Consider the following 18,757-nt stretch of genomic DNA (forward strand, 5'->3'; position numbering starts at 1 on the left):
TCCTGCATAGCTGACTGTGTTGCACTGATGCAACAGTTGCATGCCCTAATTCAGGGATCAACTACATATCCATTGTCCTTGAATCCTCCTCACGTGTACCCCAGATCCTGTCAACACGGGGAATCACATGCATGGAATTTAAGAAGAAGAAGAAGAAGAAGCAGAAGACGAAGAAGAAGAGGAGGAGGAGGAGATTGGATTTATACCCCGCCCTTCACTACCCAAAGGTGTCTCAGAGCGGCTTGCAAACTCCTTTCCCTTCCGCTCCCCACAACAGACACCCTGTGAGGTAGGTGGGGCTGAGAGAGCTCTTGACAGAAACTGCTCTTTTTTCAAGTACAGCTCTTATCAGAGCTACGGCTTGCCCAAGGTCATCCAGCCAGGTGCAAGTGGAGGAGTGGGGAATCAAACCCGGTTCTCCCAGATTAGAGTCTGCGCACTTAACCACTACACCAAAATTAATTCCCAGATGTACAGGAACCCAGTTAAGATCAGGACTGTGGTGTGCTGGGAGAGGAGGATTAAACATCCCCATGTGCCATTTCTCCAAGCCCAAACAGTCCTGTGGCACCACTGTTTGCCCCATCAATACACATGCAGCCCATCAGTATATGCAGATTTCCTCGAACGGGCAAATATGGCCATTTCAGGAAAAGGCAACAGTGTGGGGGAAGGCTTAAGTCCCCCTTTTCCATGTACCATGTTCCCAATCCAAATTGGGGCCCTCCACATACCTAGGAATTGAGGTCTGAATACAGAACTGGTTGACAGTACCCACTGAGCACATCAGGAGAGAACATGTAGTGGAGATGGGCCATCAGGGTATTCTAGTTTGGGATACTCTAAAAGCTTTTGGGAATGCAATGGTTTTTTTAAGAAGAAGAAGAGTTGGATTTATATCCCGCCCTTCACTCAGAGTCTCAGAACAGTTTACAATCTCCTTCCCTTCCTCTCTCCACAGCAGATACCTTGTGAGGTAGGTGGGGCTGAGAGGGCTCTGAGAGAACTGCTCTGGAGAGAACAGCTCTGAGAGAACTGTGACTGGCCCAAGGTCCCCCAGCTGGCTTCATGTGGAGGGGTGGGGAATCAAACTAGGTTCTCCAGATTAGAGTCCACCGCTCTTAACCACTACACCAAGAGCATCATAGGACTGTCCCCCTTCCAACCCCCCCCCCCAAATGAAAGTTTATTTTATTTGTAAGATTATATTTTAATTAAAACGTTTTAAATCCCAGTTACTTAGCAGTCATCCCAGAGTCTTTGCACTCACTGGACAAAACCCTGGAAGGAATGAAGAGAATATGCTCTAGGATACCATAGAGCCAGCTCCCTTTCCATTTTCTCTCCATAAACGAAAGGACTAGAAGCTTTTTAAAAGAACACGTTCAGAAAATTTGGGGAAGGGTCCTGAAGAGATACCCTGGGGGGGGGCTCCTTCAAATTCCCCTCTCCCTTCCCTCCAGTGAACTCCATCCTCACACTTTTGTCAAGCTAAAAATCATTTGATTGGACCTTTTCTTGCTTATTGGGAGCCTTCTAATGCCACCTGCTGAGCGCTGTCGCAAATGGCACTCACCGTGCTGTCACAACCCATTCCCTGCAACCATTACAGCAGCTTCACATGATTGTAGGAAACCACGGAGGGAAACTTTAGCAGCAAGTAATGTGAATGGGGACGGCTGCCTAACAAATGCTCTCCATCATGATAGCTCATCAGCAAGGCATCACCTCCTATCCAAGGGACCCTAAAAAAGCAATAAATCTTTCCGCTTACCATTTGAACATTATAACAAAAGAGTCCTCTGGCACCTTAATGTCTGACAATTTACGATGGCATATTTATTATGTTTGAACATTATTCTTTGGCGGTACATCTGACATGAGACATTGTCATGCATGCTCTTTTGTTTTGTGGCACAGTTACAATCTGGATTACAGAGGGTCATCCATAGTATTCGAGACAATGCGCATTGTACTATATTGGGCATGTGAAGGGGCTGTTTGATTAGAGGTACCATGTAGAGGATCTTGCTAAGAACACGGGCAAAGGGGAGAGGTGGGATATTAAACTAGACCACTGGTCGAGTTGATGGCAAGGATGCCACAAGTCAAACCCAGAGTGACATAATGCTCCTCCAATGTGCATTACTGTACATACGGAATCCTTCCCCCTCCACAGTGCGTTGCAGCAGTTTTGCCTCTAGCTTAGCCACAGATCAGTCATCAAAGCATAGGAGAGTTGGGTGAGAATTTAGTCCTGTGTGCTATAACCAGGCCTGTAGGCTATGAGCTGTGTCTGCATGCTCCACAAGGACAACCTATCAAACATGTTCCTCGTGGGAACCAGAGGTCATTTCGGGGGGGATCGCGGGGGATCTCAGTTCCCCCGGGTGAGGAGGGGGCGGGGCACATGATGAAGCCCCGCCCCTGCTTCCGGCTGCCCCGCTTCCGGCCCTCATTCAGCCAGGAGGAGGCGGGAGAAGAGGGAAGGTAGGTTGCTTCCTTCCTGCCTCTCCCCACCCCTGCTTGCCTGGGGCCAGGGAGGGCCTTCGCGGGGCTTCCTTGCACTCCCGCCGGCCGGGACCGTAGGGGGCAGGGTGTGTGGCCTTATGACACACTTCCGGTGATGTCAGGGGGTGTGGCCTTATGACACACTTCCGGTGATGTCAGGGGGTGTGGCATATGCTAATGAGTTATGCTAATGAGTTCCCCTAGCTCTTTTTCTACAAAACGACCCCTGGTGGGAACTCAGTTTCCAGGTGTGTGTTGGCCCAATTCAGATGGGAGCCATGGCATGCAAGGAGAAGGAGTTTGAGCCTTCCCTGCCCACACTTTTTTCCCAACTTGAAATGGCCATGAGGAATCACTATTTGTTCCAATGGGGGCTCCACCTTTATTGATGGGGTGCATGTACATTTACATTGCCGCATCTGGGCCAATAGCAGCACCCTGGAACCATTTCAGGTTGGGAAAATGGTGCAGGAGGGGAGGCCTAACCTCTGAGGGCAAGAATGCCCAGAAAAAGGCCTCAGAAGTACAGTTCATAGGCAGCCTCCTTGCTGTTAGGAATTATTTAGAGAGGAAGAAATGTGGTAAGAGTCAACCCATTTCTGACTCCACACCTGATGTCTAGAACCATCCCATTGGGGATTTACCTCATGGTTTGTGATCAGCTCTTGGTAACATGGGTTGCATCACTGGATACTGCATTATCGTTGCCCTATAGTAATCAGTTGCAATTGGATTGGCTTATCCACAGAGGAAAATATTGTTGTAAATGTTTGCTATAGTACACTGAGAGCAGAATACACCCACTCAATATGTGAGTGTAGCCATGTTGAGAATGTGCGCAGAGGCCTTTTCACGCTTGCAAAGATGCTGAATTTTACTTTCATGTAGCTACAAAATTTCTCTGCTTTTCCTTGCTATGTGGATATAGTGGTCAGTGGATGGTTAATAGGCAGACCAGGTCTCCTGCTACAGTGGGACACCTCTTTGCCTCCACCTGCTCTGGTGACTAACCAGGGGAGACATCACCACACTGGTGTGAAGATGAATGGGTGTCTTTGGGGAGTGAGTTAATATGGGTCTCTGTTTACCATGGATAGGCCCGATTTTCTAATACATATCTCTGGAAAACTATTGTCCCTGTTTTGCCTTTGGGGTGCATGTTTGTTTTTTTAAAATGTGCTTACTGTGAATTGCTGTTGTTCAGATGTCAGTGGTCTCCCCTGGGTTTCTAGAAGGAAGGGAGCAAATGCGTCTTGAGTTTTGTGCATGCACAGAGACATTAGCACACTATGCATCATGCATTCCATTATTTCACACACTGCTGCTGGCGAAGCTCTTTTTGAGCAGTTAGTGTTTCAGGTTAGTTGTCTTAATTGCTTTCGATGAACTTATCACTAGGGGAGTTGCCTAAACGGACTCCAGACGGTCTTTCAGTGCCTGAATGGACAATTCACCTGCAGGGGTAGGATCTGGATTCCTGGATGAGCTCGCCAGACAGTCTATGTGTATTCTATGAAGACAGATCCAGGTGGGCAGCCGCATTGGTCTGAAGCAGTGGAACAAAGTTTGAGTCCAGGGGCACCTTTAAGACTAACAGAGCTTTATTCAAGGTATGACTTTTTGTGTGCACGCACACTTAACCTCATACCTTGAATAAAACTTTGTTGGTCTTAAACGTGCCACTGGAATCAAACGTGATGTGTATATGAGAGGGGGGGGGGGCAGGCTTTGCAACTGAAAAGACTGAGAGGGCCAGAGAAGACTGTGAATTGGTGGAGCACCTGGAGGACTGTGGATCTGTTTCCTTGTAGGAGTCCCTCCTTGCTCAGACCCAGGATCAGAAAGGAAACATTACAAAGGCACACTAAGTTATTAAGCATTCACATCCAGAGAAAACTGAAACAGACAGCACTGATCCTGGGTCTCGGGAATGTGTAGAAGTTTCACATCTAACCTTGATTCAGTTACCCTCCTTCTCTTATAGATATGAACCCAGGAATCTCCCATCCTGGACTGGGACTCTAACTGCTATGCTGCACCACACTGCCTCTCACATATCTACATTTTAAATTGTAATGCACTTTACACAGAACTCTGCTACGGCAGCATAGAAATCTCATAAATAAACAGATAATGTATGTCTGTTTTGCCAGGTATACTGTTGGTGAGTTTACACTGGGAACAGTTTCCAGCCAGCCTGCTTTAATGACTTGGTTTATGCAGTTTATCATAGTAATTTTATTGAACTGATTGGGTTTTTTTACTGGATTTGCTGTTAGGGCAATTGAAGAACCTCATGTGTATCCCACAGAACATGTGGGTTTTCCCAAACAGCACCATCCTATGACTGTTACAGGTTACAGGTTAAGAGTAAAAATCTCCCTAAGAAATACATAGGAATGATTGGTATGTACATTTTTCTACCAAAATAATTTGCATCTATTCCTTCCTTCCTAGCCATTATATCTCGGGGGGGGTGGGGGTGGGAATAAACTGTGCAGCTTTTCAGTTGGTCAGAAAGTTTTGGATGGCTATAGGCACTTCCTCTGTACCCACCACTGCCATGTCCTTCTGTACATTTCATTTTGGCAACAGACACTTAATTTTTCCTCACTTCTGGAAAGTGTCTGGCATTCCCTGCCATCACTGTTGTAATAGAGGAATTCGTTTAAATCTGAACTGTTTATACTAACAACAACTCCTTAATTTGCCGTTGAGCAAAGATAATCAGAGGCTGAAGTGAGAAAATGAACACCTTTTGGTTTTGTTTCATCTCAGGGTAAATAACAGTTGAAGAAGCAGCACATCCATATGCAGATTTTGTTTGTTTGTTTGTTTCGTTGGGCTTCTAGCCTCCCCCCCACACACACACACACAGCAGGCTCAGGGCGGGTTACAGCATTCTTAAAAATATATGGTACAAAACTTTAAAAATAAAATATAGCCACAAAACAGTATTACTGTATAAAACCTCAAGGGGCACCAGCAAGACAATTTGCTGGATGAAGTTCACATTGCTCTATAGCTGCAGATCTAAACAGTGCAGGGGAAGCAGGTGGGTGAGTAGAGCGGCTACGATGGATCGAAATGCTGCTACCGGTAGACAAAAGCAGAGCAGGGGAGGCCATTGTAGTTGGCCTGTTGCCACCTCAGCCGTAGGCCTGGTGGAACGTTTCTGTTTTACAGGCCCTACAGAGCTATGGGGCTGCAAGCAGTCTGAGGGTGACCACAGCTCTCTAAACACCTTGGGAAACGAAGGCTATCTTTCCTTGCCCCATTCGAGACTGGACATGCAAAAAGTGCTTTATAATAACCCTCTGCAGACAACGTTGGTGGTGGAGAGTGCCACCAAGTCGTAGCCAACTTATGGCAACCTCGTAGGGCTTTCAAGGCAAGAGACAAGCAGAGGTGGTTTGCCATGGCCTGCCTTTGTGCAGCAACCTTGGTTTTCCTTAGTGGTCTCCCATTCATGTACTGACCAGGGCTGCCCCTGCTTAGCTTCTGTGATGAGCCACCTTGAGCAGAGCAGGGGCAAAATTGCAGACTTTGAAATGAACACATGTGGAGAGGGACCGGGTGTCAGTGCACTAGCTTGACTCCCCACAAACATACAATCACTGGCTTCTTCTGAACATGGTGTTTCTGCACATAGGAAGTAAATGTATGTATGCTTCATGCTCTGAGACAGAGACTGTGGTTGGGCAGAGGGCAAGGCCGGTGTACTTGTGCCTGTTCCCCATCTGTGATTTCAGTGTTTGAAATGTTGTCTGTAGAGGGGTGAGTTGGCCTTGCCCAGTTTGCCCCATCTGACTGAAAGCAGCTCTTCAAGGTCTGACTCCAAGTAGCTACATAAGAACATAAGAGACGCCAATGTTAGATCAGGCCAAAGGCCCATCCAGTCCAACACTCTGTGTCTCACAGTGGCCAGAAATACCAGTGCCATCAGGAGGTCCACCAGTGGGGCCAGGACAGTAGAAGCCCTCCCACTGTTGACCCCCCCAAGCACCAAGATGACAGAGCATCACTTGCCCCAGAGTCCCCATCTATACCTTGTGGCTACATTGAGTTTCTGTCAGTTGTGAGCTTCCGCTGATTCTGGGGAACACACAGCACTCCCAGGATCATTTCTGATTGGGAAAATAGCACCGGGGGGGGGGAACTGAACCCCCTTATCTGTGTGTGCCATGCTCCTGATCTGAACTGGGCACCAACACATGGGTATGGAGGAGAACACACAGCTCACATCTGTCTGTGACACAGTGTGGGGACCCCATACCCAACCTGTTTGCTTCATAATGTGTGGCTCAGCAGTGCTGGGCTACCGTTTTTCCCATTGGCCAAACACACAAATCCTGATGAAAATCCTGTGTTTGTTTGCTAGGCAACGCAACAGCAGGTGGATCTGGGTTCTGAGTTTCTGTCAGTTGTGAGCTTCCGCTGCTCGGCGAAGCCCAGTATCCCCTGCCCTCATCTGGTTCTGAAATAAGTCTCTCTTCTTGTCAACTCAGCCACGCTCAACACTTCCACTCTTCCCTTTTCTACTTGTGACTTCCCAGTAATCACGCACACATGCAAAGGAATTCTTAAAGCTCCTTGTTACAAGGGAGTTAACACTGGGATGCAGCATGACCGGAACTGTTCTCTGACGTGTTGTGGTCTTAGTGTGTGTCCTCCTTTCTGAGCTGAGGTCACAACTGGCGTGAGCATTGACCTGCGTACACAGTTTTCCATTGTGGGGGGGAAATAGCTTAGGGCCTGATCTTGAAAATCCTCAACTCTTTCTCAGATAATAGTAATCATACTCAACAAGGTAGGTCAGTAGTGTTATTCCCATAGTGCAATGCAGGGAAGTTCAGACTGAAACAAAGCCGCTCGCTGAAGGCTCTCCAGTGAGTTTGTGGCTGAAGTGAGATGTGAAACCATGGCATATTGTTTAAGTTCGATATTTTTATATGAATGAGGAGGACCTGCTAAGATGTGGGGATGGGATGAAATATCTCCACCACACACATTTCCCCATCTCTTGCTCTGGCTCGGAAAAAAAACTAAGTGATGTAGGGTTACCAATCTCCAGGTGGGGCCTGGAGATATCCCAGATTTGGAACTGATCTCCAGACTACAGGGGTCAGTTCCTCTGGAGGAAATGGAGTCTGTGTCATCACATTCCTGCCGAGCTCCCAGATCTCCGGGAATTTCCCAGAGCAGAACTGGCAGTCCTAATTACTGAGGCCGGGGTTGTTTGAGGTGTCTGGTTGGAAGACTTCCTGGGAAATGCTCCCCAACACACATTCTTTAAATTGCATGATGGGGGGGGGAAATGTGGAATACTAATATTTTGAAAGCACATATTGCTAGTACCTTCATTAAAGACAAGTAATTTAAAGACACAAAACAGCTCACTCCAACCAGCAGTCTGGTTCTTTTGATCCTGCCTAACTTGCGGAGAACGTCTTACAAAACTTATAATGTTTATTTTTAATGCCATGGAAGGGGGATTTAGTTCTTGTAAGAAGCCTGGGCTGACTGAGCAAGTTTGCAGCTTCAATCACCCTCCCCTACCACCCCCAGCCTTTGTCAGTGTCTGGATGTTAGAAAATACATGGAGGTGGGCAGAGCAGCAATAGATTTAGGTGTATGTGTAGAATCCCAACTTCAGTCCAGAGATTGGACCTGATCCCTCCTTGGCCCCTTCTAGGCAAGGATTCCACAATGTGTCACACACAAAGAACTGTGCTCTTCTCACTCAGTTTAAACTCCCTTGAAAAGCCATTACGCTCAGTTAATCATCCCATGAAACAGAGGAGGGGAACTGTTCAAATAGGTTTTCAGCATGTGCTCCTTTTAAGGTTTCTGACTCAAGAAGGCAAGCAGAAAACACAGCATAGTATAAAAGGTGCAAATGTGGTGGGATTCTTGATCTGCTGTGTAAAAAAAAAAAGGCTGAGAAGGCAATAGGTTGGATTCAACCAGCTTTTCTGCTGTTGAAGAAAGGAGAAAAGGGTCCCTCCCCTTTGTCCACCAAGAAGGCTCTGCTGGGAGTGACCTTTATGGACAAAAGCCATGTGGGATGAGGACTGTAATAAGGAGGGGGATTAAGTGCGACTATGTGAGAAAAACTGGTTGGATTCAACCCAGTATCTCTCAGGGGACCAACTTCTGTTGGAATAAGCATGCACAAGTTTTGGGGTTACATGGAGTCCTCAGTCAGGCAGCATTCTTGATGCAAAATGTAGTGTTGTACAAAACCTTGCATACCATCACATCAAGCAAAATTCTTCTGAATAGCTAAAGAAAAGCTGCTCTGATGTATTTCATGTTTAAAGTTTCCATCTTTCCATAAATTCTGGATGAATCCAAATCCATTTAAAATCCAAACCAGGCTGAGAACAAATACAGGTATATTGTTTGTATCTGTTGGATAGATTGACACACCTCTGTACTTGGCTGTTCACAGCGCAAATATTCAGAACACTTCAGATGCATACTTTATGGTGAGTTTTTAATAAAGTGTTGAGGGTATTCACAGCTCTGTTATGACATCAAAATACACGGGTGGTGGGGAATCAATCCACGTTTAATTCGACACATAAAAACCAGTCTGGCCATCAGGCTCGGGGACCAAGACAGCAAGAATCTCCTTTGCAAACAACCAAACTCAAGCATGTGAACGCTCACAAACACACAAACCAAGACTGCTGGGCAATTTCATTTTGGAAATAACCTTTGCTGACACTAAGGCCCCGTTCACACGGCGAATTTGCCGCGGGAGAGCCACAAGTGGATGGCGGATTTTCCAGCCGCGATCACACCACAACATCTGGGAAGTGGAGCACACCCGTGACTAACCTGTGGCATGCCGCTGAAAATGCGTGTTAAAAAAAATACCTCACAAAGGTGGTGGCAAACGGTTTGCCACGGGCTGCCTCCAGACTCCCATGGTGTGATCGTGCCGGCGCGGCTTTTCCCCTCCAGCCATCTGCGTTGCAGCGCACACGCCGAGGGCTGGAACGGTGGGTTGCCACCACCGCGTCTGATTGCATTGTCGCACAGCAAATTGCCACGCCTCCCCCCCCCCCGCGTTTTCCAGCCCGTGTGACCAGGGCCTAAGTAGGGTGAGTTACTGTGTTAACTCAAGTCCCAAATGAATAGAAGTCATGCTTTTGCAAGCAACTTGGATTTGTACTAGCAGTTAAGGTCTTGCAAAGCTGACCACCAGGCCCACAAAACAAAAAGCAAACTAATAGGGAGAGGCTATTTTTCTTTCTTGCTCTGTACCTATTGGGTGTGTGCTCTCTCCTCTTGATAAAGGACTGAAAAGAATTTCTTTCCTAGATGTCAGTTTATGAGCTGATCCTGTATTTTGACGGCTGCCAAGGAGCAGTAATCCCACTCTGGGAAGTCAGTTGTGGGCGCCTCTTGCTGCCTCTTCTTGGCCTTGCTTCACGTGGAAACTATTCCCCACACATGGGCTTGCAGACCGCTTCACGTGCTGGTTGCAGAGATGACAAAAGGAATAACTCTGCGGGAATTGGCAGGAAATGAGCTGCTCAAGGCCAAGTCTGGCTCACGTTTCCTTTCTGTAGTCCCTCCTACGAGAGTTTTGGGATGCTCTAAGCAGGCCCCGGCCGTTGAATAACTAGCCTCGGAGATAAATCTGTGCTGGCTGAACTTGGACAGGGGATGCCAAATTGCTCTCCGTAAAAGTAGAGAGGGGAGAAATCTCTGATGGCTCTTCTGGTTGTGTGGCTAAAAACCAGACATTCAGTAATGGAAATAAATTGTGTTACACTATTGGGGGGGGGGAGGAAAAGGGGGTGTCCCTTTTTATTGTGAACGATCAGCTTGGGCTCCCCTGGTTATTTTTAGGTAAGGATTTACATTTCCCCTTTCGCTCACTAAAAGGATGTTTCCAGACAAAAACAGAAGCAAAAGAGAGAACCGCCCAAGTCCCAGTTGTTGTTTTTTAAAGTGTGCTGGCTCCAGGTTGGGGTGGGTCGCTCTTGGGCACAGAGCTCCCTCAGTGGGTCCCCTCTGGATGCTGACCCAGAAAGAAACAATAAACATCCTTCCCTAAGGGCAGCAGCAGATCCTTGGATTCCCAGTTCACTTCACCACTGCTGGGCCACCACTGACAGCATGGGCCCCCCCGGGGGTCACGGATATCAGCCACCGTGTCTGTTGCCTCATGCTGCTCTTCAGAGTTCCCCTGGGAGGCTGAGCCCCTCTCTGTTTCCTTCTTTGAGGGACTGGGCATAAATGAAGATGGAACACAATGCTCTGCCCTTGCTCCTTCTTTTTGCTGCTTGAAGGAGGTGGGCTGAGAGCCTCCCCCTCAGCATGTTTCTGCTGATCCTGTGACCTACCTGCAAGAGGATATTAACCCACTTGAGGGCTGCAACCCACAGTCTCAGAACCGTGACAGTGGGTTATTACAGCAGAGTGTGTGTGTGTGTGTGAAGTGCCATCAAGTCACAGCTGACTTATTTTTTTTAATTGTATTTTTCCATGTTACAATCAAGCACATCCCTATTCTCACACATATTGTATTCTCTACCCTCCCTCCTCCTTCCTCAAAGTTTATAACTGTTTCTGTGTCTTCGGCGATAGTCCTTTATAAAGATCCTCCTTCTGTCCTTCTTGCTTCCTCTGTTTCCTCCCATCCTTCATACTTTTCTTCTTCCTTTTTCTCTTTAAATTCGTAGCCGAAGATTATTCCTGTTCTGTAATCAGAGGTGGGGAGTTTTATTTATTTATTTATTTATTTAATTTCACTTATACCCCGCCCTCCCCGCATGCAGGCTCAGGGCGGCTTACAACCATAAGGCACGAAGTGCAATAAAATGCAATAAAACAATTTAAAACAATTTATACATGGGACACGTCCAGGGTCCCGCATGACTAAAACCCTCTCTCCATATTGCACATGCCCTTTTCAGTCCAGGGGAGTATAATTTGGATGGTTATTTTTCTCACATATTGTTCTTCTGCCTTTTCTTATTTCCTTCCCCCCCCCCCTCTTAACTATTTATCCTTTCTAGCCAGGGGCACAAACTTAAGAGCTTCCACTGAAGCTCCCTTTGACTTTCCATGACCCATTTTAAATACAAATGCCACTTTTTCTTAATCTTCCCTATTTTTGGACTTATGGAAACCCAAGTAAGGGACTCTGCAGGCCAGTGAGAAGCAGAGGTAGATTGCCATTGCCTTCCTCTGTAGAGTCTTCCTTGGAGATCTCCCTTCCAAGTACCAACCCTGCTTAGCTTCCAAGATCTGACAAGATTGGGCACTACCATGCTGCCTTCCCTCCCCATTACAGCATTGCACTCCACCAGATACTAGCAACTCGATGGTCAGTTGCCAGCCTGTGCTTCCCCCAGGGCGGGTCTTCTCACTTAGCTGAAATTTAGCTCTGAAGCCCATTTACAGGTTCACCTCTCAGACATGGAACACATTAAGAATGCCTCTGACCATGTGCAGAATTTTTTTCCCCACTTGAGTAACCACAGCCTATCCTCAGGCACCTGCAATAAGAGCTTAATGGTCTCAGGTAGGCTTGCCAACTCTGGGTTGGGAAATTCCTGGAAATTTGGGGGTGGAGTCTGGGGAGGACCTCAGAAGGGTGCGATGACATAGAGTCCTGCCTCCAGAGCAGCCATTTCCTCCAGGAGAACTGGTCTCTGTAGCCTGGAGAACAGTTGGAATTCTGGGACATCTCCTGACCCGACCTGGAAGCTGGCAACACTAGTCTCAGGCAATGCTCCCTCTAAGCTGTGGAGTCTTGTGAGCAGAAATTTTACTTTGTGAGCTAATGGCATAAAAGATGTGAGCAAGCAATTTGGCTACTGCATCAATTAGTTTGCTCTGGAGCCCTCCTTCCTGAGCGAAGACAAAAATGTCTGAGCCAGGGGCTAAAAAAACTGTGAGCTGGCTCACACTAACTCAGCTTAGAGGGAACACTGGTCTCAGGCCAAAGTTTTTGGCTCCTGGACATGTTTGAGCCTCACCATATTGAAACGCAAAGCAGTCCGTCTTGGAAACACCTCAAGAGCTGCTTCGTGTATCACCATCTAATGGAGGGACACACAAAGCATTTTACATGTGCCCCTTAACACTGTAATGTGTGTGCATGGGAAGCATGTGTTTGGGGACGCATATGTCATAGAAATATACAGGCCAGGGAGCCAGAATTGCTCTCTCTGATGGCTTCATTGGTGGCACATGGTAGGTGGAGGGAGCAGGATTCTTGGCTGAATTGCATCCTGATCCAGGCATGTTGGAGGGGGGCCTCATCGCTTCTGCCCTCGTTCTGATCATTTCAGTGGCAGCCTTTGGAAGGAGGGCTTCAGCAGAATGTGAGTTAAGGCACTGTGGAAGGATGTCTGGCTTCCCAAGTCCTCCCTCTCGCCCCATCAGTACAGTTGGAAGCGGGAAGTTGAGATGGACCAAGCACTAGAGAGGGCTACTGGGCTGCTTTCTGTCCTCCGGCTTTTGACTTGACTTTTCACGCACTTCATTTCTTTCATTCCAGCAAACCAGCCAAGTTGTCTCCCAGCCCTCCACTGGACTCTACTGGTTAAGGACTTCGGCTTCTCGGGGGAAGGTGCAGCTGCTGGGGGAAAAAATGGAGAGGTTCCTGGATTCTACCTTTAACCACTGTTTGTTTGTACTCTTCCTCTCTGCTTACCTGAGCTCCCTGAGCCTTGCTCAATATGAACATTGGCCGCAGCAGCCTGGCTCCCCCCCAAGTCCGCCCCAGCAGCCCACTGATGTTCCCAGAATCCAGGTGCGGCTGGCAGGGAACAAGAGGAAGCACAATGAAGGGCGGATAGAAGTCTTCTACAACGGGGAATGGGGCACGGTCTGTGATGATGATTTCTCCATCCATTCTGCAAATGTGGTCTGCAGGCAGTTGGGCTACGTGGAGGCTGTGTCCTGGATCCCCAGTTCCAAGTACGGCAAAGGAGAAGGTAAAGTCCTCGCTCTTTTATTCACAAAACCATTTGTGTTGCTTTTGTCTGCTTTAACTTTCTGCCTATCATAAGGGATCTCTCTCAGTAATTTATACCTCGCTTCATCCTGAAGACTGGTGTGTGGGAGGGGGACAGATAAAAGTCTGGATGTTTTATTTATTTCTTTATAGTTTGCCTTTCTCACTGAGACTCAAGTCAGATGACAACATCAGGGAAAATGCAAGAAAGAAAATGCAATAAAGAGAAATAGGGAAAATGCAATAAAGAAAAATAGTATAAAACATAACCATAAATGATGCAACAACTGGATTACACAAATCTAAAAAAAAAACATATTCCCTTTATGCAAAGCACTCTCCAGACAATTTCCATTTACTGCAGCCCTGCTTCCTTTTATAAAAGAATGCCCCCTGTCTACCCTATCAACATTTAATTAAATCTAAGTGTCAAATGATAATCATGCATAGCATTTATAAAGTGGTGTGATGTGTTTGGTACGTTTTGCTTGCTGATGTAATCCTTACAACAACCCTATAAAGTAGAGCTGACTGGCTTGCTTAAAGATCTAACTGGATGTTATGGGAGAAGAGCCATGAGAGGTGCTGCTAGGCTGCTTTCTAGGGTTGCCAGGTCCCCCCTGACCACCGGGGGAGGGGGGAATGGGGGGATAGGGTTGCCAGATCCAGCTTGGGAAACTCCTGGGGAACTGATCGCTGTAGCCGGGAGATGGCCTGTAATTCCAGGAGGTCCCCAGGTCCCACCTGGAGGCTGGCATCCCTATTTCACACAGTGAGAGTTCTGCAAATGCAGCGGCATCTGTGATGGCCATGGAGCTTCCTTCCATACATGGGAGTTCCCTGCACAACTTCCTCCATGTTTCTCCTTCCTTTTGCATGGGCTCTCTGGGGCTGTGGTTATCATGGCTACACTGGCCACTAGCTCTCCCCTGCTTCATTCTTTTTCTTCATTTGTGTGCTATGGCACTATAGAAATATAATGGTTCTATTCAGATTTGAAAATGGAAAACAAAATAGCAAGAAAAATGGTGCCTGTGAGGGGGCTGATGGTGGGGAAAAGGCACCAATGGGGGCAGGACCATTGCAGGGCCTGAAAATGTACACCATTCCTTTCAGCATTTTAACATGCGTGAACTGTGTTCTTTCCAAAAAGACTGGAGTAAAGCAGTGTTGGGAAACAGCATTTTGAGGATGCATAAAACATAGAAACAGAATGATTACATCATAATGTTGTGTGGACGCTTCAAAATGAGCGCTCCACTTAGGGTTGCCAAGTGGAAAAACCTGCGGACCGGGGGAATCCCGGACTGCAGCTGGAGCAGGCGCGCTGCACGCACGTCACCAGGAAGTGACGTTATGATGCCGGGCACACTGGGGGCGAGGGCACAACCATCCAAGGGAAAACCATAGAGTTTTCCCTCGGATGACCGTGGCCCCGCCCCCAGCGTGCCCGGCGTCATAACGTCACTTCCTGGTGATGCGCACGCCGAGGTGGGGTTCCCCCCGGGGCCTGATCCGCCAGCGGTGGGGAACGGGCCTCTGGAGTGGGGGTTTCCCCGCCCCCCGGGAGGACTTGGCAAGCCTAGCTCCACTTTAGAAGCCAAGGAAGACCTCCCACACACACGTGTAAGGAGCCCTCCTGTTTATTTTAACAAAGCTGTAAATAGCCGGGATGGGAGGGAGGGGATGAGAATTTCCCAGGCTACCCTGGAAAATTTGGGGAGGGGCCATAGTTCAGTGGTAGAGCATCTTCTTGGTATGCAGAAGGCCCCAGGTTCATTCCCCAGCATCCCCAGTTCAAGGACCAGGGAACAGGTGATGTGAAAGACCTCCACCTGAGACCCTGGAGAGCCACTGCCAGTCTGAGAAGATAATACTTACCTTCATGGACCGATGGTCTGATTCAGGATAAGGCAGCTTCATGTGTAATCATGTGTCTTCAGACAGAGGTCGTTTCCACTGGAGAAAATGGCTGCTTTGGATGGTGGACTGGACTCTATGGCATTATACTCCGGGGAGGGGAGGGGAGGGGAGGGACCTCATTTGAGTGTAATGCGATAGAATCTGCCCTTCAGAGCAGCCATTTTCTCCAGGAGAACTGATCTCTGTAGTCTGGAGCTCAGTTGTAATTCTGGGAATTGATCTCTTTAGTTCGGAGATCAGTTGTAATTCCTGGAGATCCACAGTCACCACCTGGAGGTCAGCAACCCTAAGGGAATCTGTGAGGCGGCTATTTACAGTTTTTAAAAAGAAACAGTAGAGCCATTCCCAGAGCTCCTTTCCTTGCAGCTAGTGTTTGACCCTAAAGCCACCCACTAAGTTCATAGGTAAAATAACGAATATTAACAAGCTTGGCCATGTTGTTAATTAAGAGCACATTGGACTGGAAATCCCCAGTTCCGATCTCAGTTCGTGTGGCTGCCTTTGGAGGGTAAAGTGAGACGTTTCAGTCAAGAAACACAAAATGCCCTTTATAAAATAAAAAGTAGACATCTCAAACTATGTAAGTACCAAAATTTAGTTTTCTAGCTGTTGTAGAGGCATTTCCCCCCAGTTTTGATATTCTTGTCAGCGGGACCATGTGCTGATGATGCTTTTAAAGGCATTTAAGGAATATCCTCCTTTATTAGAGCCCGTGTGGTATATTAGTTAGCTCAGAAGGGATCTGGGAGAATCAGGTTGGAATCCCCACTTGGCCCTGGAAACTGTCTGGGTGATCATGGGCCAGTCACTTTGTTTTAGACAAACCCTCCTCACAATAGGGTTGCCAGGTCTGGGTTGGAATATACCAGGAGACCTTAGGGGTGGATCCAGGAGAGGGTGGGGTTTGGGGAGGGGAGGGGCCTCAGCATGGTACAATGCCATAGAGTTCACCCTCCAAAGCAGCCATTTTCTCCAGGGGAGCTGACCTCTATCAACTGGAGATCAGTTGTAAAAGTGGGAGATCTCCAGGCCCCACCTGGAGGCTGGCAACCCTACCTTACAATGTTGCTTTAAGGATAAAATGGAGGAGGGGAGAATGACTTTGTAAGCTGCAGGTTTTGCTCACCGTGATCCTTGAATGCACAAAGGGTTGAGAGCAGAATTTCTGAACAAGACTTTTATCCTGCCTCTTTGCAAACTGATAAAACAATATCAGACAAATGGCACAGGAAGGAATAAGGGATAGTGAAAAGGAGAGATTTCAAGTGGGGATATAAAGAACCAGAAAGAACTCTGTGATTAACCACAACATGGTTAATACTTGTGTATGCTTTGATGTCCTGAATTCCTTATCAACAAACGTGTGGGTGGAAACTGTTTCTGTTGCACAGGCTGATGCCTAATTTACACCTAACTCCTGAAGTCCACTTATGGGCACTGGGAGGACTTTCAGTCCAGAGTTGTCAGCCATTGGATGGCAACCTCTGGGAGACAGGGAGGGTAGGAGACTTACCCAAAAAGCATCCCACAACATTGCGACATCACTTCTGGCTGAATAATCAGAAATCACATCACTGTGTCTCAGGACATTCTAGGATTTCCCCAAAACTCTGTGGTAAAAGTCATAGAGTTCTGGGGAAATCCTAGAGTATCCTGCAACACAGTGATGTCTTTGGTTCTGTTCCCCACCACAAACCATTTACTCCATGGGCTTAACCTTTCCCACACGCTGCTTTCCTGAACTAAAGTGGTCCCAGAGAGCCACAATTTGCCCTACTGGGGAAACTTCTGTGTACTGTTGACTTCACTTAGATTTCCCTAATGGGGCAAATAGAACTCCCCCAGGCTATTTCAGGTTGGGAAAATAATATGGAGAAGGAGACAGAAGCCCCCCTCCCTGCAGTCCTGATCCAAATTGGACTTGTACATGCTTGGCAATTAACTACTGAGCAGTGCACGTCTGATTCAAAAATCTCATGGAGGCCATGAGGTAGACACAAGGTGATTTGAACAGGTGATTTGGGCCTGACAGCCAGTCTGACGTAGTGGTTAGAAAGTTAGACTAGGACCTGGGAAACCAGGGCTCAGTCCCCACTCAGCTGTGAAGGACACTGGGTAACTTTGGACCGTTTGCAAAATCGCATTACTTGCATGACTGAATGTGTTTTGCCACTTCTACCCACATGCCACAGTCACAAGAAGAATTAGGCATATGTGAGCATGGGAGGGACAAACACACCCATTGAATGTCTGAGACAAAGGCTTTGAGCCATCTCCCAACAAGCAGGAGGACTCTGGAACATTGAAGTGGCCTTCAAGGAGCTTGCCGTGCTGTTTTGCAGGCACCCCTTGAAAGGTGCCACCTAGATCCAGATGCCTGACCTCGTCTGTTGCCCTTATGGCTGCAATCAGGACTCCCTGGGGGGAAAAATGCATGACTGTTAAGCCATGTTAATTGCATACATAGGGGACATTCTGACTGGCAGACTCTTCTTCCATTTCTTTACAGGCAGAATTTGGTTGGACAACGTCTACTGTACAGGCAAGGAGACAACATTAGCCATGTGCACCTCCAACGGTTGGGGTGTGTCAGATTGCAAACACACTGAGGATGTGGGTGTGGTCTGCAGTGAAAGGAGAATCCCGGGCTTTAAATTTGATGACTCCCTACTCAACCAGATAGAGGTAAGCCCAAGTGGGAATAAAAGAGGGTTTGGCTCACAAAGCCTTGGCAGCTGTGCTCAGACCTGCAAGAACAAGCTGAATCCCATTCATTTTGCAAGCAACTACAACGGCAATCGGAGTAAACAACATTTACGTTCCATTTCAAATCGCCTTGATGAATTGGAAATAAAATATTAATCAAGGAAGGAGGCACGTTTGGGCCATGTTTGTCAGCTGCTGATTGAATCTGATGCCGGAGCCAAGCTGGGGACTATGGGAGGCCCCCTCTGTAGGCAGTCCTGGAGCTTTTCCAAGCCCAGAATTCCTGAAATTAGTGGCCAGGCCTAGAGCCTGGAGCAGACCAGAGGTGCTGTGCTGTTGACCTGGCAAGAATAAAAGGCTCAATTACATTTATTAATTTTCCTGATTCATTTGTAGTCTGCCTTTCTCTCTGATGCTCGAAACAGATAGTTAAATGCAGGGGTCATTTCGTAGAAAAAGAGGTGCAGGAGCTCATTAGCACAACTCATTAGCATAACTTATTTGCATGTGCCACACCCCCTGACATCACCGGAAGTGTGTCAGAAGGCAACACCCACCACTCAGGCTCCACTTGGATTGCTAGCTATTGGGGGGGGGGGGGGACTGCAGACCGGTCCTCGCAGAGGGGGG

The 18,757-nt window shown here is 47.6% G+C and overlaps 1 protein-coding gene across 1 annotated transcript in view; it reads left to right on the top strand.

The window, feature by feature from the left end:
• The window catches only part of LOXL2 (lysyl oxidase like 2), a 119,032-nt gene that overhangs the window by 6,657 nt on the left and 93,618 nt on the right, over window positions 1-18,757 (top strand). Inside the window, exons 2-3 of the mRNA XM_015407575.1 lie at window positions 13,040-13,478; window positions 17,931-18,106. Coding sequence (XP_015263061.1) covers window positions 13,133-13,478; window positions 17,931-18,106 — 522 coding nt within the window. The 5' untranslated portion in view covers window positions 13,040-13,132. The remainder of the gene's footprint in view (window positions 1-13,039; window positions 13,479-17,930; window positions 18,107-18,757) is intronic.

Source organism: Gekko japonicus, unplaced genomic scaffold, assembly GCF_001447785.1.
Source record: "Gekko japonicus isolate JY-2015 unplaced genomic scaffold, Gekko_japonicus_V1.1 scaffold1154, whole genome shotgun sequence".
Lineage (NCBI taxonomy): Eukaryota > Metazoa > Chordata > Lepidosauria > Squamata > Gekkonidae > Gekko > Gekko japonicus.